Source organism: Macrosteles quadrilineatus, unplaced genomic scaffold (assembly GCF_028750875.1).
Source record: "Macrosteles quadrilineatus isolate MER2022 unplaced genomic scaffold, UCM_ALF_1.0 Scaffold_41__1_contigs__length_1036756, whole genome shotgun sequence".
NCBI classification, from domain to species: domain Eukaryota; kingdom Metazoa; phylum Arthropoda; class Insecta; order Hemiptera; family Cicadellidae; genus Macrosteles; species Macrosteles quadrilineatus.
This window is the reverse complement of record NW_026542634.1, coordinates 549,978-574,474: the sequence shown is the minus strand read 5'-3', so window position 1 is coordinate 574,474 and position 24,497 is coordinate 549,978. Positions and strand designations below refer to the sequence as shown.

Below are 24,497 nucleotides of genomic sequence, written 5' to 3'. Positions count from 1 at the left end.
ATTATTTACATAGTTGTGACAAGATTGTGAGTAGGCTTTAAACTTTAATACCATGAAAAAAAATTATTGTTAATATGTCAAAAATATTTCCTAAAACGAAAAAAATTTAGATTGATTAGTTGAGATTGAATCCCTATTTAAATAACATTAAATTTAACTAGTACTTAGTTTTACTGCTATAGGGAGAGTAATAAAGTGTGTATTTATGTAAAATAATTATAGCGTAGTATAAAATAAATAAATTTGTTAAGTTTCATCAAAAAAATATAATCCATAAATAAGCAAAATGCAACAATTCTTTTTTCCATCAATACGAATAACATGGGAATTTTAAATTTAAAACTAATTTCAATTGATCTCAATAACTGTTAGAGATAGGGCAAACATTGTAACATAAAAAATATCTATTTTTAGGTGTTGTTTTACTTTTGTACTAACAAAAATTGTATAGGTACTACCAATGGTTAGTGAAATATTGTAAAAGGAAAATGAAAATTGTCCGCCATTTTCCAAGATGGCTGCTGAAGCACAGCCGGGATTTATGGTAACTTTTGAAATTTTCATCAACTTGGCTTACTTAAAAACTGTGCTCAATTTCTATTAAGTTTGAATTTGTTAGGTAAATTTTATTAATATTCTTCCACCTCTGACGTTCTTTCTTGAATGTGATAATCAAATGGTTATTGAAAGTAGACCAAAAAGGCATGTGCCAACCCTTACAATAAGAGCTTACCCCATAAGAAATAATTATCTGTTCCTTGGATATTGGTATAGCCTATAGGCTTCATTTTAATTCAAATTAGCTAATTTAGTTAAAAACAAAATCAGTCTGTCAGAATCCATAGCTATAAACTGCATACACATATTGAATTATTCATATGAACGAATCTCACGATTCTGTATTTCCTTGGAAATAACAAAATTATTATTTGTTTATGGGTACCGGTAAACGCCATTTTTAATGGTGTTTTAAAACATCTTCAAGTACATAAGGGGTTATACTTGACTTAAATAAATCCAAATTACACTGTGTAAAGTAAAAAAAAAAATAAAAAAGGACACAGTAACTAATTCAGTTATTTAAATCAATAAATTAGGTATATAACCTCTAATAAATATTGCCAAGTCTGAAGTCTCAAGTGTTAATAATTCTTCATTCGGTTAGGGTAGTTCACCCAAGATTCGCAAGTTTTACAATCGATAGTGCCACGGCTATACAATACTTAAGTGACGTCATGATCACATTCTGAGGTATCCCAAAAGTTGCTCACCTGAAATTAAATGTCTTTATTTGCTTTTTTGTTTTTACCATGGAAAACATGCATTGCAATTTAATTATCAATGTTGAAGTTGGTCAAAGACATCCGGGCTTAAGTTGATTTGATATTCCGTTAAATGTTTTATTTTGTATTCATGGTATCCAAAGAAAGTGCATTTTTTTACAATATTTACTCCATTTTTAAATAAATATTGGTTAAATGTTCTAAAACACGTAGGCCTAAGTATGATTAATTTAAAGAAGAGTATATTCTAATAATCTAATATTTTTTATGTAGCTAGTATTTACATTTAAATTACAAAATCTTACCCTGTTTTAAATTTGACGTTTGCCTAGTTGTACCATTGACTGAAGTAGACTTCCCAATCATGTAACAAAGTTAACTGAGCCTCTCTATCTCGTAGAACGTTCCTCAGTCAAAATTATATTTTCTCATTTAGTTTTCAATACATTGATAATTTATGTGTCATAAAACCATAAAAGATACCATAGTGTACATCAAGTTGTACTGTCAGTTTGACTTGTGTAAAAATGTCTGGGGCCACCATTTGACCAACGAGCCTGGTTTGACCTAGTTGTCAAGCCATTTGGCGGTAATTTGAAATTAAATAATATCAACATTACTTCTTAATAAAGGTTTCCAGCAATTTTAAAGAGAACAGGGGAATTTGTACCTCATCTTATCAATGTGACTCGAATAAAGATAAAGATTATATCCTAAATATAGGTTGAATTAACTAAATGATTCTTTAGATTCTTTATTAAACATCTACACTTATACTGTAAATATTTACAAGATGGTAAATATGTGTAAATATACTGAACAGTCTTCTGCAATCTTAAGGGAAGATGATTATCAATATATAAAACAAATCTTCTTAAAAATTTGAGGTGTCAAAATGAAAATGATGGTGTTTTTGTGTTATATGGGATACTTTGGGCCTACCATTTAAAAAATGGTAAATGGTAATGATTTCTTTAAGTATTTACAAAATCATTTAGAAAATCCTTAAATTAGTCATTTTCACATATGATTTTAGCTTCTAAATAATAGTTAAACATTAATTTATCCCCATCCATTGCAAGCTCTGATATGTTATAAGAACACAAAAAGCACACAATCATTGAAAACAAATAAGTTTTTTTAAATTAAGTTTTAATATTAACACAGTTCACAATATTGGATTGAATAAAAAAATGGAAAGCTGACTTATTTAAAAGCAAAAAAAAACACTAAGTATTATTTTCTGGAGTTGAAAACACTAAACTCCTGACTGGACTGTAAAACTCAGGATTCCTGATTCGTTGTCTTGAGGAGTTTTCGTCAACCTGAAAAATATTTTCATCATGAAGTTTTACAATTAGTGGCGGCTAGCCCATAAGGACTCTTGGGCATTCCCCCGCAAAAAAAATATTATTTTAATAGTCTTCAATGAAATCAAATTACAATTACTTGAAAAAGTAGGAAAAACAGTATACTACAATCAACTTCTGCCGTATCAAATCAGCAGACTAAGCAAATGTCAATTTCCTTGATTGGATTGTTTCTAAAATAGTATTTCTTTGTTTAAACATGTTGGATTAATTCTTTAATTAAATTATATAACCCTCCTATTTTGATAAAAAATGTAATGAAATGAAAAATTATTTATTTAGACAGGCAAAAGTTAGGGCCACAAGGCCCTTTCTTACACTTAACCTGTACATAAATATAATACATAACAATTACATCAATATACAACAAATCAAAATCTAATTGACACAGAAAATTTAACAAAAGAAAATAGCTTAGATTTTAAACTGTACAAATTATCTCTCTCTCTCTCACACACACACACACACACAGACACACCACACTACACCTGTCAGAGACCAACCACGCATAAAAGCCCTTAGGGCAAACCAACCATGGCCATACGTTCAAAATACATATTTTTTAGCACTGCCACAAACCGGGAACGATTATCAACAAATTTAATGGCCAAAGGGAGGTCATTCCAAGGTTGGATGATGAGGCATACGCAAAGTAAACGAAGCATAGCTTGAATACCTAACACTTTCTTCAGCTACAAACCCAAAATCATCTACAAAATATTTTCTAAAATTAGTTTTTAGTATTGGATAGGTTAGCAAAAGAATTTTGGTTGGTCTCAGGTCACATAGCTTTAATAGTTTAGAATGAATGTAGAAAGGCAAGATGTGCTAACTGCGTCTCAGATCATAAATGAATCTTAAGCAGTAGTTCTGAGTGCGTTGGAGAGCATCAGCGAGGTTTACAGTCATGTTATTGATCAAAGAGTTGCAGTAAATGAAGTAGGGGAAGACAAGTTATTTAACAAGGTGTAGTTTTAGGTGCAAAGGCAAGAAGTTTTGTACTTTTTTAAGTGAGTGGATTGATGCAAACACCGTTTTACAGATGTCTACTACTGCATTTCCCCAAGTAAGTTCGAGTTTATAGTAAGTCCTAGGTTTTTGACCTTGTCACAGTGAAGCAAAGCTGTTCCATTTATAGTTATTGGACCCAACATCAGACCAGACCATTCATAGCACATCTTATCACCCATATTCTCAAAAACTGGCCACCTACATCTCAATGATATTCAGACTTTTAAATGTCCCATTAAGTCCAGAAAATTACACAAAGGAACTCAATATAATAAAGCACATTGCTGAGGCCAATAGATACAAATCTGATATGGTGGACAAAATAATTATAAAGAAAAAGAACAATACATGTCACAAGCCACCAAATATTGATAATAACAGAACAACATATTGATGTGTCGAGTATAACCACCAAATAAACAACTACCTGAAGAAGGATCTGAGTAAACATGGTGACAAACTAGCTTTTTAACACTTCCAATCGGCTACGAAACATATATAATGGTAAACACCCACAAGGTGATAAGTATGAGAAGACAGGAGGTGTATACCGCATAAAATGCACCGATTGTCCGAGCACATATGTAAAACAAAGTGGGAGACCTTTTAAAATCAGGTACAAAGAACACCGACCAGCCCCTAAAATAAAAAAAAATACAAAAATCTAAATTCGCTCAACACATCATCGACAATAAACATGATATGCTAGATATAAATGATGGTCTCAAAAATCCTTCATTATTGTGGGAAAGGAAATTTATTAAATACTCTGGAAGAATTCAAAATATTATATAAAGACATAAAAACCAAGGACAGCACACAAATTTTGAATGAAAAACTCAACTACGAATGCCATTATATTTTCAATACTCTCCTCTGTCACTACAATAGACCAATATCAGCTGTTGATAACACAGACGACAGCCCAGAGTCAAGTCAGTCCATAACTCAGTGGAACAACTATAATATTGTCATCGGTGGTGATTTCAACCACAATTTTGATGTTACTAAAAGCAAAAGAAATGTAAAAAACTTGTTAAATCTATTTAAACAGTACAACTTTTTTTATTTAAATAATTCACCAACTAGAGGCACAAACTGTCTAGATAATGTGTTTGTAAACCAAAAATCTGCTAGGCTCTCTTTTTTAAGTTTGTTCAAATTTCCTATTTCGGACCATGATGGAATTATTGTTAGTATGCAGAAGAAGGATGAACCATTAGTTATAGATAATACATCTCATTTAGTCTCAAAAGATCCCATTCAGTTTTATCTACCTATTAAAAGTCATGTACATCTGTCTCTAAAATTGTCTACTTATGATTGGCTATCTGTCCAAGTCTGAGAGTAGTAGTGCTAATATGCAGTTCCAATGTTTATTTAATATACTAATCTACAATATTAATTATTTTATGGTCCCAAATAAAAATAAAGGTAACTATTCAAACTTAAGTATTTGAACAAACTGAACAAGGGATGGTATACTAAAGAGTTGGGTCAAATGAAAGAAAGGCTATTGTGTTTGTATAGTTTGCTTAAAGATACTGGAAATGTGAACAATACTGAACTAAGGTATAAATATTTAAAACTGAAATGTCAATATAAAAACTCTTTAAATGAAGCAAAGCTAGAAAACAATGCTAAATACATAGAAGAAAGTAATAACAGATGTATAGCCGCATGGGAGGTAATAAAGAATAACTGTGAAATAAAAAACACAGCTGATTCGCAAATTGAGCCAAATACTTTCAATAGTTTTTTTGTTGACAGTGTAGACAAGATCAAACAAATTATTAAAATTCCAGGTATAATCACTTCTTGTAATGATTTTTTGAAAAAATATGAAATTGATAGTTGTAATAAATTGTGTTGGTCAGCCATCACACCTAGTGATATTCTTAGTGCCACTAAAAGGATGAAAAGATCAGCTAGTGTTGATGTGTACAATATGTCAATCTGTTAAAAGTAATTATTGACTGTTTGGCTAACCCCTTGGCAATATGCATAAATAACCTTTTATCAGAAGGGGTTTTTCCTGATTTACTCAAAGTCTCTCGAGTCTGTCCTATTTACAAAAAAGGTCCTAAGGACCAACCTCAGAGCTACAGACCAGTTTCAATTATACCTGTATTGGGAAAACTAATAGAAATACTTATTTACGATCAAATCAGAAATTATTTTGAAAAAAAAACAACATCTTGAACAACAACCAATACGGTTTTAGAAAGGGAAAATCCACTCTCAATGCATTGGACGATCTAGTCAGGCAAGTTCATCTCTCTTTCGAAAATAAAACTTATGCTCAGGCCACCTTCTGTGACCTCAGTAAAGCTTTTGACTCTGTTGACAGCAATATTCTCATCTCTAAATTACAGTACTATGGATTTGATGGCCCTCCATTATCTTTTTTAAGAAGCTACTTGCAAAATCGGAAACAAGCAGTTTGTATAAAAGGAAGATGGTCAGATGAAGTGTCAGTCGAGTGGGGAGTGCCACAGGGTTCAGTCCTTGGTCCCCTTCTTTTCTTAATCTATATAAATGATCTACCCTCTTCTGTTGATTGTAAAACCATTCTGTACACAGATGACTCTACCTTTTTATCTACTAGTAAAAACTATAAAGAACTTGAAAAATTGGCTGATGAAACATTAAATAATGCACAAAATTGGTTTCATAGTAATGGACTTTTGCTTAACAAAGAAAAATCACAAAAATTGATATTTTCCTTAAATTATAATTCAAGAGAGTTGTTTGAGAACAGTGATAAGGGTAGTAAAGTTTTTTCAGCAAAGTTTTTGGGAATATATGTAGATAGTCAGCTAACATGGGATTCTCATATATACTATTTAAATACCAGACTTTCTCGTGTAATATTTTTACCAGGCCGTCTGAAAAAATGCATTCCATTAAATTATGTCCGAACAGCATATTTTTAATATTTTCAATCCATTTTCAGGTATGGGCTAATTTTTTGGGGCAATTGTGCTAGGGTAGAGGAAATTCTTGTTTGGCAAAAGAAAGCGGTTAGAGTTATCTCTAATAAAGGCTCAAGAGACCACAGCAAACCACTTTTTAGAAATCTTCAAATCCCTACTATTATTAACGTTTATATTTATGACTTAATAGTTTATATCTTGGAAAATCAACATCTTTTAAAATTTAGAAACCATACTCATGATCATAATACCAGAAATAAGAACCATACCTCAATAGAATTCCATCGTTTAAGTAAAACTCTAAATAGTCACATAGTTTTATCACTTAAAGTGTACAACTTTCTTGAATCCATAATTAAATTACACAATATAAAGGATTTAAAAAATAAATTTTATTGTTGGCTGACCAATAACCCATTTTATAGTTTGGAAGATTTTTTTAAGAATAGATTCTTCAGTTGTAATTATTCATTTAGAATATGTATTATAATATGTCTCCCTTTGTTAAGTTAGCTATAAGTATTTTATTAATTAATTACCTGACTATGCTATAATTTTAGCTGTATCTTGACATTGTCAATGATTTGTACAAATTCAAAAGACAATAAAGCATATTTCATTTCATTTCATCATAACATAACATTCAGAAAGCTTTCCGCCTTGTCCACGTTAGTGCGTGTAGTTGATAGGCCTATCATTGTCGTTTTTATGTTTTGTGTAAAAAGTGTGTTTTATAATTTATTCTGACGGCACATCAAGAGGATCCTTTTGGTAGTGTGACGATGGCGGATATATTTTAAATAACTGCCGAAACAAAATATGTACACATTCGACACTACATGCTATGGATTGTCTGACGAGGTACGTTTAGCTATTATTTGTTTATTTAAGTTACATGAGTCGAACAATGTAGTCAGTTGTCTGTATTCATAGTTTTGATTGGTCGAAAGTAGGCCAGTGTTGAAGTCACCCATGATCAAGACAAGACTAAATCTAAATAAAGAATTTAAAAGAGCGTTTTAAAATTCCAGTAGATTGCCTACTCTAGGTGGTCGGTAACACACACTTAACAAAAGATCATAACACCAGATAGGCTAATTTCTATAATTAAAAATTCTGGTTTTGCCGAGTACTTAAAATTTGAATGCGACCCGTGCTGAGAGCCTTGCGGCACTGGGGGCCTAATACTCAGTGTCAGAAACGGAGCCTTCTGGGAACCAGGGGGAACCCAGTCGTATGAACCCCTTACCTCTCTAATCGGGTCACTGGGGAGGTGGACCTTATATACCCGGTACTCGTGGGAACAAAATGGATGTCCAAACAAAAGTTAGTAAGCAAACTGACAAAAACATAACTGATGAGCAAGAAAAGTGTGACCAACAGGTCGAAAGCACTTCTATTGCTAGTGTAAATGTAGAAGATCCGACCCTAATGGAGGAGGAAGGCCTACTAAAATCTGATGAACATGACAAGCTCTCGGAAACTGGAAAGGAACGAAAAAACAAACGACTTTCCAGGGGAGAGTTACGAAGACAAAGGATAGCGGAAGCTCTAGCCAAAGGCGAGAAGGTGCTATCTAGAAGTGAGAGAAGGCTGGCGTGGGCTGCCAAGCACCCGAACTCTGCTCCCGGCGAAGCCGGTTCCTCTGGGAACCAGGATGCTGGGAAAAAACAGGGTGAGGGCGGCACTCCCAAAGCCGACTCTGTTGAAGCCTCTAGAAGGACGGGTGGAAAGAGGGGGCGAGAGCACCTGACACCTGAGGATGCTGGGGGTGATAAAAAGAAGTCAAGGAGGAAGGAAGGAGAGGGGTCCGGTGTTTCAAAGAGGACATCGGCACCCACATATTCAGAGACATTGTCCGTAGAGAAGATGGCAATCGCCAGAACTGAACACCCGGACAGGAAATTGACAGAGGTTGAAGCCAACAAAATCAAGGGGGAGCTGTCCAGACGGGCCATTCGTGGCAAAGACGTCAGGATAAGCAGCTGCCATCTTGAAGGTGGATGCCTAGTAGTCGGCTGTACTAACACAACCACAAAGGAATGGCTGGTCAAACAGGTTCGGGAGCTGAGCCCCTTTGAGGGCAGCTCGCTAAAGCTTGCCCCAGCCAAAGAACTTGTAAAGGCTGTGAAAGTATCAGTGTTTGTTCCCACCACAACGGGGGCAACAACCAAGAAGGACGTGATGCAGGGCATAAAGCTGCAGAATGACCTTGACACAGACCACTGGGCGGTCGTTGGGGGGAACTCAAACCCTAGCGGACAATTCCTGGTCATAATAATTGACGAAAACTCCCTGCAGAAGCTGAAGTCTCTTGCGATGCGCCCATTCTTGGGCTGCGAGAGGGTAACCTTCAGGTTGCATGGGAGCAAGGATCCCCACAAGTAGAGGATGGTTGCGGTGCTCCAGATAAATCTCCAACACAGCAAGGCGGCTACGGCTACGCTTTGCCAGAAAATTCTTGCCGGCCGCATAGGCGTGGCTCTGATCCAGGAGCCATGGACCGCAGGAGGCAGAATCATGGGGATGAGCACCGCAAAAGGTGAGTTGATATATGATACTGACAGTGACAAACCTAGAGCTTGCATTTTTGTCAGTAGAAATATTAAGACACTGAAAGTCACTAATCTCTGTTCTAGGGATTGTGCCGTGACCGAGGTATACGGGCAGATGGGTGACGGTAACGTCAAAATCCTGCTTGCCTCAGTATACCTGCCATATGACTCCCAGGAACCACCACCGACCAGAGAAATGAGGATGGTTGTCGAATATGGAGCCAGGGAAAGAAAACACCTGCTGTTGGGCTGCGACGCCAATGCCCATCATGTGGCCTGGGGCAGCAGCAATATAAATGAGAGAGGTGAGAGCTTGTTAAGTTTTGTAGCTGAATCTAATTTAGTTATACTTAATAAGGGATCCAAACCAACCTTTAGACAGAGGAGAGGGGTGGTACTAAGGGAAGAGGTTTTGGACATAACCTTGGCCAGTAATTATGCGGCGACAAAGGTTGTAAAATGGGGGGTATCTGATGATCACTCAGCGTCAGATCACAGCTACATTGAATTCACTATAGGTTCGATCTGTGTAAAAGAGACCTATAGGAACGTTAGAAGGACAGACTGGAACCAGTATCGAGAGGTGCTAGGGGACAGACTAAGACAATTAAAAGACACAGAAGGGCATGGGGTGGAGAGTATGGCGAATTCTCTAAATGCGGCCATACTAAGCTCATACCAAGAAGCGTGCCCAGAGACTGAAAAGAACATGTCTAGGCAAGCCTGCTGGTGGAATAGGGGGCTAGAAGCTCTGAGGAGGAAGGTTCGCAGACTGTATAATGTGGCAAAACGTACAGGAAATTGGAACAACTACTCAGAGATGCTCACTGTTTACAATAGGACAATTAGAAGAGCTAAGAAAGAGTCATGGAGAGAATTCTGTCAGAACATGGAGAGTGTTTCTGAATGTGCAAAGCTTCATAGGGTACTAGCTCGAGGTCAAGCTAATCCTTTAGGAACAATGCTTAAGGAGGATGGTACATATACAGACGGCCCAGAAGAAGTGCTGGAGAGCCTTTTGAGCGCTCACTTCCCAGGATCCTTACAACCGCAGAGCACAGTCCAGGTGGAGATAGAAAGAGAGACTAGGGTGCGGACGGTAAGAGAAGATTGGGCCTGCGCTAGGGCTGTGATTACCTATAACGGTATCAAATGGGCGCTTAGGGCATTTCAACCATTTAAAGCTCCTGGTACCGATGGCATCTATCCTGGGTTTTTGCAGGAAGGTGGGGACCAGTTGATACTCCCCTTGGTGCGTCTTTTCAGGACCAGCTTAGCCAGTGGAGTTATACCAACAGCATGGAGGACCTCAAGGGTGGTATTCATACCGAAGCCCGGAAGGGATACATATGCTGTGCCCAAGGCTTTCAGACCAATCAGCCTTACATCGTTTCTCCTGAAGACCATGGAGAAATTAGTGGATAGACGAATAAAGGATAGGGTCTTGGTAAGCCATCCTTTGCATCCGAACCAACATGCCTACCAGAAGGGAAAGTCATGCGAAACAGCCCTGCATGCGCTGGTTAGTAAGATTGAAAGTGCTATCTCGAACAAGGAAATAGCGGTGGCTGCATTTCTTGATATAGAAGGAGCTTTTGACAACACCAGTACTCGCTCTATTGTATCAAAGCTGGTGTCAAGAAATGTGGAAAGCACTGTAGTGAGGTGGATAGGCAACATGCTCGAAAGTAGGAGAGCGCAAGCTTCTCTGTGTGGGACGGTGAGAGAGGTCAAGGCCCAAAGAGGGTGTCCACAGGGTGGCGTCCTGTCACCAAATCTGTGGAATCTGGTGGTTGACGATCTCCTGTCCGAGCTCAATGCACAGGGCATGTACGCTCAAGGATATGCTGACGATATTGTTGTACTAATAAGAGGAAAATTTATGAACACTTGCCTGGAACTCATGCAGAGGGCATTGTCCATAGTGGAGAGGTGGTGTAACCAGGAAGGTCTGAGGGTCAATCCAATGAAGACTGTAATGGTACCATTTACAAGGAAGAGAAATGTTGATATCGCTAGAGTACCAACTCTCTTCGGTAATCAGATCCAGGTTAAGAGGGAGTTCAAGTACCTAGGAATAAGGCTGGACGACAAGCTCACCTGGAACAGCCATTTGGCACATATAACGCAACGTTCTCAGACCACACTTATGATGATGAGGCGGGCTGTTGGGAAGACCTGGGGTCTAAGTCCACAAATGACTAACTGGCTATACACTAGGGTCGCAAGACCGATGATGGTGTATGGCTCGGTGGTCTGGTGGACCAAGGTAATGCAAACTACCGCTGTAAAGAGACTACAAAAGATCCAGCGAGTAGCATGCCTTAGCATCACAAGAGCCATGAGAGGCACTCCAACTGCAGCCCTGGAAGTAGTGCTAAACCTGCCACCTCTCGACATCATTGTGAAAGGAGAGGCAAGGATGGCAGCCTACAGAATGGCTTGTAGTGGCAACTGGAAGTATAATGCCTCCAGTGAGCACACAAGAATTGTAGACAAGGTGCAAAAGAACTCCTTGGAAATGCTACCAGACAGGATGGTGAAGATCACAGATCTAGAAAAACCATACAATGTCAACATTGTTGACAGGGATGCCTGGGATAAGGGTGAACCTGAATTCATGAAAAGGGGGATCACCTGGTATACGGATGGCTCAAAAAAGCCAACGGGCACGGGGGCTGGAATATATGGAGTCAGACCCAAGGTGCAGTTATGCGTAAGTTTGGGAAAAATGGCCACTGTATTCCAGGCAGAAGTGGTGGCCCTGTCTGAGTGTGCGAGAGTGTGTTTGAAGCGCGGTCTTATAGGCCACACTATATACATGAACTCAGACAGCAAAGCAGCACTAATGGCACTTGACAGTTTCGACTTTACCTCCAAGGCTGTATGGGACTGTCATCAGGCCATGAAAGCCCTGGGAAAGACCAACAGGATCATCCTTAGTTGGGTTCCAGGGCACAAAGGTATTGCTGGCAATGAGGGAGCTGACAAGTGGGCAAACAAAGGAGCTGAAAGCCCGCTCATGGGTCCAGAGCCGACGTGTGGTATTGCTTACAACACAGCACGGAGAGCTGTTCGCCAGTGGATGGGCATAGAACATCAAAGGAACTGGGAAAGAACAGAAGGAAATGTACAGTCAAAGAGAATGCTGAAGGCACCTACAGGTGCGATAGCGGCAGAAGCCCTTGGGCTGAGTAGGAAGACCCTGCGGAAGGTGGTTGGCTTTATTAGCGGCCATTGGGTATTCCGTGGACATTTACACAAGATGGGAATTCAAGTTGAAAGCCTCTTATGTAGGAAATGTGGAGAGGAGGAGGAGACAGCATTCCACGTGATATTTATGTGCCCAGCCCTACAAGGTCTGCGCATGAGATCCCTTGGCCTATCGACTGGAGATCAAAGGGAAGAACGGGCCACCATTGTCAAAAGGATCTCACGGTTCACAAAGGACCTGGAATTTGACAAAGAATGAGGACCTGTGAATGAGGGTGCACAATAAGCTGTTCTAGCTGCGTTGCAATCCCATGGTTACTTGAAGCCTGGCCCTCTATTAAAAAAAAAAAAAAAAAAAAAAAAAAAAAAAAAAAAAAAAAAAAACTTGCCGGTTCTATCATTGCACTGCAAAATATAGCCGGGGAGGTTCACTTCATGTGATGGAATACTCGGCTTCAACCACGACTCTGAAACTGTAATCAGATCGAGATCCCTGTATCTGAACATTTCTCTTACCTCATCAATATGTGCACGCGACTGAGCGTAAATGATCAAATTCTAATTTGATTGTATCGTCAAATCTATGCGGTACCCTAAACATAGATTGTCTCTTTTGGAGAAGGGTCCATATTACATGGCAATTAAACTGTTTAATCACCTTCCACCAGAGATAAAAAAAGAAAAAAAAACTAACACATTTTTAAAACAAACTGGAAACTCATCTAGCTGCAACATGTCCTTATAAAGTGGACGATTTTTTTTTTAAATGAGCACATCTGTCTGAGTCAGGGGTGTTGTACTGTATATATTCTCATTTTTGTTAGACTGTATCTTATCCATTGTATTTGATTTTTTAATAATTAATTGTAATAATTGTAATTGTAATTAATTGTAATAATTAATTTACACTCTAGCATAATTGACATGCCATCTGTTACATGAGCTATGCTCAAATTTGTAATGTTTTTTATGGCAAATAAAGAGTTTGAGTTTGAGTTTTTTGAGTTAAAAAAAAACCCCTCATACGCTGGTAACGAGTTTCTAAAATTTGTCCCTGAATTGGTAAAAAAAGAAACAAACCTATCTAAATTCAAGAAAATTCTAAAAGATTATTTAATAAATTTAGTATTATATTCTTTTGAGGAGTTTTCCACCTCCCATACATAGATATAGTATTTTTATTTGAAGTATTCTGACACTAATCACTGTACCACCAATGTACATGACTTATGATGAATAAAGATGTTTGAATATGAATATGAATGTGCGCCGCCTTTAGTTTAGATAGGGAGCAAGAGAGATAGTCGGCGGTTGATAATGGGTGCAGGGAGAAGGGTGAGGGGTTGCGATAAGCCGGCTGGTGTGACAAGCACTATGAGGATTTGAACTGGCTATCCCGGGTCCACGGGATGCAGCACCACGGCAGGTGCATCCCAGGCGCACACACACATAGTGATCACTGACACATTCACACACACACATGCATACAATCACACAACTCAATACATGAGATACTCTCCATTATAATGCTTTGCTTATGTAATGTAATCCATCCCTTTAGATTTGCAGCAAAAATAAGTAAAATTTTCAACAACCTTGTCCATTTTTATTAACTTGTATTCACTCTTATTTACTATTATCATCACTGGTTTTGTATTGCCTATTTATGTGCACATATTATATATTTTTTTGTTCTTCACTTATTTTTATTATTATTTTTATTATAGCTGTTTTGGGTTCATACCTGTAGCTATTGTAAATTGTGTATAAATTAATAAATGAATAATAAATAAATAAATAATAAATAAACAAACCTAGCGAAATTTGGTTTAATCGCATGAAGCATTATCACAGTGACACAGTCTCTGAAACAACAGGTTTAGCAATACAATATTAGTTTAGTTCATAAATAAAAAAAACAAAAAATCAAATAACTAAACAGTAAAAAAAAAAATATTTTATGTAAGATTTACTCAAACAAATATTCTGACTTCAGACAAAAATTTTACTTGCAAAAGTAAGGAATGAAAAGAGTTATTTTTTATTTTTTAATTGTTTAGTATGATATAAATAAATTTGCTATTTACAAGAAGAACTCTGCCTTTATTTAGGCTAGAACAGGATCCCCATCTTGAGGTTTTGTCAGAATAAGTTACCAAACATTTTAGAAGTAACACAAAAAAATGCCTATCAATTAAAAGTGTGTACATTGCGGCAGGCAGGATAAGAGGCACACTGATCTAGGCTATGAGGTACTAATGTGGTTTTAGGATAGTCATCTCTCATCTGTCTTTCTTTTTTTTGTCCTAGGACGCTAGGCACCAGCGCAGGATTGTTTTTCACAATACTTCAGACTAGACCTAAGGGTTGCGGCATTACCACATAGATAAAATCCATTCTGGTGATTTGGTGGGATTTGAACACGGGACCTCATGAACCAAAGTTCTGCACTCTTACTACTAGACCAGCTCACTCAAGAGTTTTCAAAATTTAAAAGAAAATTAAATGAACACCTAGTTGAGAGAGCATTATACTAGTGATGGGCGGATCCAAGATCCGAATCTTGAAATAATCAGATCCGGATCTTCGGATTTGGATCCATGTACTTTTTTAAATTTTTTTTCCAAGGGCGGGGTTTTTTAAATAACTCATAATGCTGGGAAATTTCACAGTATTTGTTGATGTCAAAAATTCATATGGCTAGGTAATGTGACAGTAGATGTCAACGTCAATAACTCATATGGGTAGGCAATGTCAAAGACTATCTGTGTCCATATAGAAGACTATCTGTGTCCATAATCCATATACCTACATGACTGTCTATGTCCATGTACAGGACTATCTTTGGACACAGATTGTCTTGTATATGGACACAGTTAGTCTTGTCCGACTGATGTATGACGAAGAAACTATGACACTTAAAGGAGTTTTTAAAAGCACAAGACAAATTTCTCCTAACTGGTCATCCTGATGACAAGAAGATAGCTACAGATAAGAAGAAATCTTACGACCAAAAATTAAAAAAGGCAAGGCAAGAAACAAGTGCTGCATACATTGAACAAGCAGAAAACAAAGCCAAAGCCATATGGAACACCATCAAGAGTGAGAGGAAAGGGAGGAAAGAGCTTGACAACAATTCTACAATAGAACTAAATGACAATGGAAAGAAACTTACTGACCCTAAAGATGTAGCAAACCGCTTTAATTATTATTTTGTAAACATAGCTGAGGAGACATTAAAACAAAACAGCAGATACACACACCACCAATAGCTCAAAATCCTCCAGCTACCACATTAAACACTCTCTCTTCCTTCCGTCCAACAACACCTGATGAGATAGGCAGGACCATTCAATCATTAAAGAACTCTACATCATCAGGCATTGATGAAATATCTTAAAAAATCCTTAAAACATGTGCAGATGAATTAATAATGCCGCTAATGAAGATTGTAAACATGTCGATGGCAGAGGGGACTTTTCCAACCAACTTGAAAACAGCCTTGGTTTTTCCTAAACACAAACAAGGGGACCTACAAAACATCTCTAACTACAGACCTATCTCGCTGCTCTCATCTGTCTCCAAACTCATAGAGAAGATTATAAAAGTAAGAATCCAGGAGCATCTTAGTCAAAACCAAGCATTGACAAACAGCCAACATGGGTTTGTTCCTGGAAAATCAACCACAACTGCTCTGATAGACCTTGTTGAATATATTATTGAGAACATAGAAAATGGCAACACTATCACCAGCCTGTATCTTGACTTAAGCAAGGCTTTTGATTCCTTGGGACATGATCTTATTCTAACTAAACTTCAAAATTTAGGAATCCAGCGAACAGCTCTGAAATGGTTTGCAAGTTATCTAAAAGGGCGAAGCCAAATGGTAGACATAAAACACACAACAAAAGGGGTTACAGATACTGTCAGATCTGAATTGCTATCGACTAACAGAGGAGTTCCCCAGGGCTCTGTCCTAGGGCCAGTTCTGTTTGGCCTGTTTATTAATGCCTTCCCAGGACACCTTGAGGAGTACAGCAAGATGGTCATGTATGCAGACGACACTGTGCTGCTTACAGCAAACAGAAACATAGATCAACTAGAAGTGAACACCTATATAGCTTTCAATATGACACAGGACTATTGTATGAAAAATGACTTAGTCCTCAATGGAAGTAAGACCAAGCAAATTACTTTTGGAAATAAAAAGTCTACAGTATCTGAAATGCCCAACCTGACAGCAGCTGAAGAAATTAAACATCTAGGTGTCATAATTGATGAAAATTTATCCTGGGATCGTTATGTAGCTTGTCTTTGCCAAAAACTCGGGCCAGCTCGCTTTGCCATAAAACGAATCAAAGAGACTAGTACCCCTGAGTCAACGAGGACTGCGCATACCATACATTGTTTGAAAGCCATATACGCTATGGTATCACTGTCTGGGGTGGATCCACTATGGACAATCTTAACCGGGTCCTGGTTATGCAAAAAAGGGCTATCAGAATAATAGCAGGCATAAGTAAAGAACAAAGCTGTAGAGATGCTTTCAAAAACCTGAACATCCTGACGGTGACTTCCATCTACATCCTAGAAACTGTTTTTTACTGTGTAACCAAAGACCCGTCTAAACAAAGAGATATACATGAATACAACACCAGATTTGCAGGAAACTACGTGCTGCCTGGCCACAGAACAGCAATGTTTGAAAAGAAACCACTGTATGCAGGAGTGAAGATGCTTAACAAATTACCAGACCACTTGAAAATTGGAGGCCTGTTGCTGATGAAGAGGAAGCTACGGAGATGGCTGGTAGACAAAGCTTTCTACACCCTAAATGAGTTCTTTGCATGGCAAGACCACACACAACACTGAAGAGGCTTTTCCATTTCACTTTGTATCTGTAAAATTTGACGCTGTAACATTTCTTGATGAAATTGTAATAAAGAAATTGTCTATTGTCTATTGTACATGGCTACAGATAGTCTTGTATATGGATACAGATAGTTTTGTATATGGACACAGATAGTTTCGTATATGGACACAGATTGTCTTGTACATGGAACCAGATAGTCTTGTACATGGATACAGATAGTCTTATATATGGACACAGGTAGTCTTGTACATGGATACAGATAGTCTTTTACATGGATGCAGATAGTTTTGTATATGGACACAGATAGTTTCGTATATGGACACAGATAGTCTTGTACATGGATACAGATAGTCTTGTATATGGACACAGGTAGTCTTGTACATGGATACAGATAGTCTTTTACATGGATACAGATAGTCTTTTACATGGATACAGATAGTCACTAGAGCTTGTGCGTTTCCTGGTGAAGCCTGGTGGTAGGTGGTTAGAGTGGCTCAGAACCGGTTTTGTAGGGGCTTCAACCCTACCCCCAGGCTTCACCAGGAAACGCATGAGCTATACTAATTTTGTTTTTAAATGCATCACTATGACAAAACACCTGTTCTTATGTATGGATTTTACTTTATAAAGGGCGTTTTGTGTTAATAGAATTGAAAAAAAAGTTTTTTTTTTAAATTTTAAAAATGTATGTAGGTAAAAAAAAATTAAATTTTAAAAATTTAAACAAAATATTCTAAATTTTTGTATGTTTTAACTTTTAAATTAGAAAAAAACTTGGATCCATTAAAACCGGATCCAGCCCAAGATCCGATTTTTTGTGGATCCGATCAGGCATCGGATCTAGCTCAGATCCAGCGGATCCGGTAGTGAGATATCTGGATCCGACCATCACTACATTACACTCACTAGATGAGTTTTAAAATAACTAACGGCCTTAAATTGAACTTTTGCCAACAGAAATGATGGTGTTTTTAACATTATTGTACTTATTGACAGAAATTGTATTACGTTTCTATTTCTATAAGGATGATTTAAGAAATGACGCATGTTGAATGTACTAACGCTACAAAACAACGAATAAAGAATGTTTTGACTTGACTTAGATCCCATCTTTCATCCGTCTTAAGAAGAGCTGATACGACCCGGGGTAGCAAGCTGGTCCAGTGGTAGATCACAGGATCAAGTCATGCAAATCACCAATGGATTAATGCAATAATGCACTCTAAGAGTAATAAAGTAATATGCCGTGTTAACATAAGTAGCAAGTTTACTACACTCTACCTTACTACACATGATTGTTTGACGAGGTATATTTTAGCCACCATTCGTCAATATTGTCGTCAATATACATAGGCTGATGTGTTGACTTTGTCAATGATTTGTAAAAATCCAAAAGACAAATAAATGATATGATTGATTGATTGATTGCAATCCAAGGAGGTGCAATCATTTAAAAAATGAATTATAAAAATATTTCAACTGCAGTAAAAGTATTACCTCTATCTGCATCCCTCCTTCTTCTCCTTGCTGGGCTCGTCTCATTGCTATTGTTTTCAGAAATGACTTTCCCTCTTCTTTAGTCTGCAAAAATGTTTTTTTGTTGTCAAAATTCCAAATTTCAATTACAATGGGACTTTATAAGACACAATAAGACTTGTTACTTACAATACAGGGGGTAAAACAAACAAACTGTTACAGGGTTGAGGAAGTTTTTGAAATGGTAAGAGTTCAGCTGACTTTCCTTAGTAAATTTTAGTTTAAGGAGGAGCCAGCTCGAAAATTTAATTTTTATTTACACTACTTTAAATTATTCTCTTTTTAATTCCCTTTAGACCGATAACATTCATATGTAAGCCTTATAAAAATAATAATAATAACAACAGGCAAGTTTTCAGTTCAAAAGTGGAGGTAGTATACCCATGAGATTAAATGGACAGGCATATTTTATGATAGATATTGCTTGCAGTAGAGGCTACAGGGCCGGACCCTGTTTCCTGAAGGTTCAACTATTTTATAACAAAGGTACACAAAAACCTGTTAAAGGACTAGTAAATATTATAAATATTAACAGAGGGAAGTGATAAAAGGATACTATAACTATAAGCAGATTATTTAGGGGACTTACCATTGTACTTGACATAGATCTTATTTTATCAGGGTGTCTACTACATTCTGGATAAAAAATTCATGGACAATTCCCGTACATTTAAGGGCACTTTGGCGTAACCTTTGTCGGTGTCATTAGGCCTACCGAATAATTTTCCTGATTGGTCAAACTGTATTAATCTTGTTATTAACTGTAGTTGTACCAGATAGAAGAGTAAATAATAATAGATAGCCTAAGAGTTAAAAATTTCAAAATAGAAATTTATTGACAGTAAACAAGCATAGGCCTACCTATACTTTAGGTAAAACTTTTATAGTGTAACAGAGAAACGCAATCTCTTTAATGCATATTGTTGCTCAGTTCTTAGTACAAAATCAAGGTATGGTAAGCGACTACCAATAAGCAATAAGCACAGAGTAAGATTATTGTATTTTCATTTGCAAATTTAATATCGACACATAGCAATCATTAGTTGTTTATCTAGGCTCAATTACATTTTCTTAATATATTTTACAGCACTTTCAAGAATCAAAATACCCAGGCCTAGGCCTAATTATTTAGGAGGGCCTAAATAAACTGAGTAACAAACAATGAGGTTATAATAGCAGCAAAGTCACTATCATCATTCTAGTTCTTAAGATTTAGATTGCTTAAAGCATACAACTCAACAAATAAATATATGGGAAACAAAAAACATTTAAACCTGAATAGCCAACAATATAAGACAAAGATACAGAAAATGCAATGACATAATTTGAAACCAAGAAGGCCTACATAGTGATAAAACATTCATGCAAATAACAATGCTTGTAGTTTTGTCAATTGAAAGATAAAACATCCATAAAAAAGGGGTTAACTTACAAAATAAGACTGTAGATTATTTACATGTTTAATATGAAACCATAAACAGTTTTATGGCACTAGGCAATGGCCGCGGCAAAATGAATCTTCAAGCCAAGTACAAGTAAGAAGTGAAATTTAACAGCCATTATAAAGCTATTATTTTCACGATAAAATAGGTTTGGGATCTCATAATAATTCCTCATAATATAATCTCATAATAAGCCCTAGTAATAAAAACAGAAGTTGTAAAGGAATAAAAGTGATACAACTTTTATGAGCTAGCTAACTGAGTCAACAGTTCTTGGAAGTACTTGACTTGACACTTGATTGTCGTGATAAAATATTAATGGGTTTGAGATTGTTAATGGGATTTTTATTGCATAATTACTCTAGTAATAAATTATGAAAATGTAAACAAACATCTGATAAACCTTTTATGTGCTCCTAACCAACTAGCGATCAATAAAATTATGACCCATTAAAAATTTAAGGACATAGTCTGGCATTTAAGGACAATTCCCGTACATTTCATGGCCAGTAAAAAATTAAGTACAATTCCCGGTTTTCCCGGATTTCCCGGTTGGTAGACACCCTGTTTTATATTAAAGAAGAGCTTTTTTGACAATAATAATCAGCCTAAACAAACTGCATTACATACTAGAGATAACCAAGCTATTGCCAAGGTGGAAGCTCACAAACTGATTAGCCTCAAACATCTCAGCCTAGCTCAAAGGCCTAGAAATCTTATCACTGATAAGACTTAGGTTCCCTTTGTATATCCTAGTTGTTGCACTTGAAGTTTCCTTAATTATTTCAACTGTTATTATTATTCAAAACTGACAAGCAGAGATTTTTAGTTTTATTTTAAATTTTAATTGTTTATAAAATATGTATTAGACATGAGTCAAACAAAAAGTACATTTAATACTGGGGACAAAGTATTGTGAAAATAAAAGGATATCCACATTGGCCAGCTACTGTAACAGCAATAGGTTCATCTAGGAAAATAATTAAATATACAGTTCAATTTATGGTACTAATGAGATTGGTGTGCTAAAGGATGTTGATATTTATGTTTATAAAGAGAATAAATCTCTTTATGTAAAACCAAAGGTAAAAATCAGTAATTTAACACAGCCATCAGAGAAGCTGACAAAAGTTTCAATTCAAGCTTTAAATTCTTAAATGATGGTCAGTATGAATCTACCAATATTAGTTGTAGGCCTACTCAATATTAGGATTTTAAATACCCCCGCCGCAGCAAACCTGCCGTCTAAGCGAATTTCTATTTGGCCGAATTGATTTTCAATTGATCTATTTAAATAACATTAGGTTTAACGAGTACCTAGGTTTGCTGCTACAAGGAAACTAATAAAGTAGTGTGTTTTTAGTAAAATATTGATAGCTTACTATAAAATAAATAAATTCGCCAAGTTTGATCAAAATATATCCATAAACAAGCAAACTACAAAATTTTACAGTATTCTCCATAAGAATAACATAGGAATTTTAAATTTATCATTTTTTTAGTTTTCTCCGTAACCAATAATCGTACAAAAACACTTTTATATACTGAATTGTTTGTTTTTTTAAGCTCTTTAAGAAGGTTTGGAGAAAAATTGGGAAATTTTGTGTTTTGAGGGTAAGAAGTGAGAAAAACCAATTTTTACCCCATAAAACCCCCCATAAAACCCTGTTCCCATGGTCCGATCATGCTGGATCGCGAACTCATTCAAGTTTATCCCGCCTTACACCTACAAACCAAATTTCATCAAAAACGGATAAAAATTACTCAAGCTATCGTGTTCACGGACACATATATATATATATAAATCTATATATATATATATATATATATACCTATATATATATATATACATATATAAAAATTTGAACTAATGGTGTTTTTGGCCTCTGGGGACATTAAAATGAAAAAGTAAATCGGTCCCGGGCCTAAGTCTTACCATGAGACCTACGGTAATAGCTACTTCCCTATAGGGAAATTCGCTAAAAGTGTAATGAACAATTTTATCATAAATAATAACTCAATACAGTCCAATTTTATTTTAACTGAATATAAAAAAATAAGAATGTTATTGATTGACAAATTTTTTAAATCTTTGAGTTTTTTAAAAATGTTGACATTTTTGTAGATTGGAATCTCAGGATGAGGATATTAAAGCAATTAGTACCGCAATGCTGTATGCAAAGCTTGCGCTACTTGGATTTTTTTATGTCATCACGATCACCAGAATAGATGATCAGATCAGTATCTCACATTGCCGCGATTGCAGTTGATGATCACAGTTTAAGTAGAGTACCCTGATTAATGAAGTAAAAATGGAAACAGAAATTATCTTAGAAAAGAGTTTCGAGCAGTTGGTACGTGGTAGCATGCACAAAGTTCACAACCATCATTTTATTTTTATTTTATTCTTACAAGGGTTAGAAATAAGGAGGTCTTTTTGTACACAAGCAGCTCGTAAACTAACAGCTGCCTCCAACTATTTTCTAAAAACTATACATTCCTTCTCCCTTAATTTGTTTATTTAAACCAAGTGCTATTTTCCAAAAACTAATGGTAGTACATAATGTTGAATTGTTTTCATGAAAGACAATTATGCACAGTGTTCACAAATAATACACTTGTTTCCTGAATATTTTTGTGATTTCTGAGTTACATTCTTACCTCCTCAAACATTAGGCACTTCTGCGCGTACTGGTGAGCCAGATCGAGGTTGTTGTTCTTCAGATGCTGCACGGTGAGATACTTGTATGCATGTGCCATATCAGACTTCGTGTCCCCTGTGGTTTGTTGGACCTCTTTGACAAACTCTGTGTACACCGAAAGCGCTTGCTCGTGCATCAGAACTTTCTCGTATAATCTGTGAGCAGTAAAGCCAAATTTCCTCTTAATGCAATTACCCATTTACACTCAAGCAGGTGTTTTGTTCACCGTCCAATTAAATCACCCTTCACCTTCACTTCCTTAAATCTTTGACTATTGATAAGTAGACTTTCAAATTCCATATAGTTGCAGCCAGTTTTATAATAAAACTAAACATTCAATTGAGTCACTAACAGAGAGTGCTAAAGTAAATTAATGATTTTTGTAAAATAGCATATTTTTAAACCAAGCCATAACAAAAAGTAGGGATGGACAGGTTTCAAAATTTCAAGAAATTTTCAGGAAATTTTAAATCTTGTTCTATGAGACAAGATTTTATTTTGATCGAGATTTTGTTGAGACGAGATTTAAAAAAATAGTTAAAAATGCCTGCAGAAAGTCAATGCAATACCCGCAATACAAGAGTGTGTTGTTGTTGCGTTTTCTTTATGAATGCGTTCTTATTTAATTAATTCTTAACATGTAAATATTGCTTTAATTGTTTTATAATTTTTTGTTTTGACATCACAAATGATTAGAAGTTTTGTCATGTATAAGCAGTGTGAGACATGTTTTACTACTGTAAACATAGCCAAACAAGTCACTCGAAGATCATTCTAAAAATAACACAAGACTGAAATAATATTGTTATAATACTAGATACTTAACTCGTAAGAATGATGTTTCAATGAACGTGCATTTCCCGTTATGTATGAGAAGGGAAATTCCGTCTCAATCTTGTCACAAAATTTTATGAGAAATAAAAAATCCAATCTCATCCATTCAAAACAAAAAGGAACCTTATCAAAACTATGGCATCTTTTATATCTTTGGCTATGAAGAGAACTAGACATTTCACTTACATCAGTTGTTGCCTGCTTTAGAACTAAAATTTACATAGTTTAATTGATCCACCGACAGAATGCGCTAAAGCAATTAATAGATTTCTGTCGAATACGCCTAATTTCCAACCAAGCAAAGCTGAAAGAAAAACTTATTGCAAACTATAGCATCTTTTTTCAAATCATCAAAGAGAATATAAAATTAACAGAGAAAATAGAATGTTTACAGTTTTGTACACACACTGTATGAGTGGTTCATTCAATTATGTTCAATTTGAACCTACCCATGCGAAGCATTCACACTGAATCCTCAAATCTCTCTTATCGAAGTACACAACATACTGTTAACACTACCTGTACATAGTAAGAGCATCGTTGATGTAGGTATGGGTCCTTACTTCAGGATTAGGATGTGGGTTTACATTTTAAATAATTCATTTTTCTAAAATAAAATGTAAAGTTATTTACCTACGACCGTTTTTTAAAGTAGCCGTTTCAGTTCAGTTTTTAGAATTTAAAATATTCACTTAACAGGGTTGTTGTTTTACTTAACATTCCATCAGGCGCATCACGGAAG

At 36.1% G+C, this 24,497-nt stretch overlaps 1 protein-coding gene across 1 annotated transcript in view; it reads right to left on the bottom strand.

Moving 5' to 3' along the window:
* Positions 1-2,504: 2,504 nt before the first annotated feature.
* The window catches only part of LOC129005895 (cell division cycle protein 23 homolog), a 35,916-nt gene continuing 13,923 nt past the window's right edge, over positions 2,505-24,497 (bottom strand). The window contains exons 8-11 of the mRNA XM_054434933.1: positions 22,881-23,076; positions 18,739-18,822; positions 14,183-14,233; positions 2,505-2,608 (exon numbers count right to left, since the gene is read on the bottom strand). Of these exons, the coding sequence (XP_054290908.1) occupies positions 14,198-14,233; positions 18,739-18,822; positions 22,881-23,076 (316 nt within the window). The 3' untranslated portion in view covers positions 2,505-2,608; positions 14,183-14,197. The remainder of the gene's footprint in view (positions 2,609-14,182; positions 14,234-18,738; positions 18,823-22,880; positions 23,077-24,497) is intronic.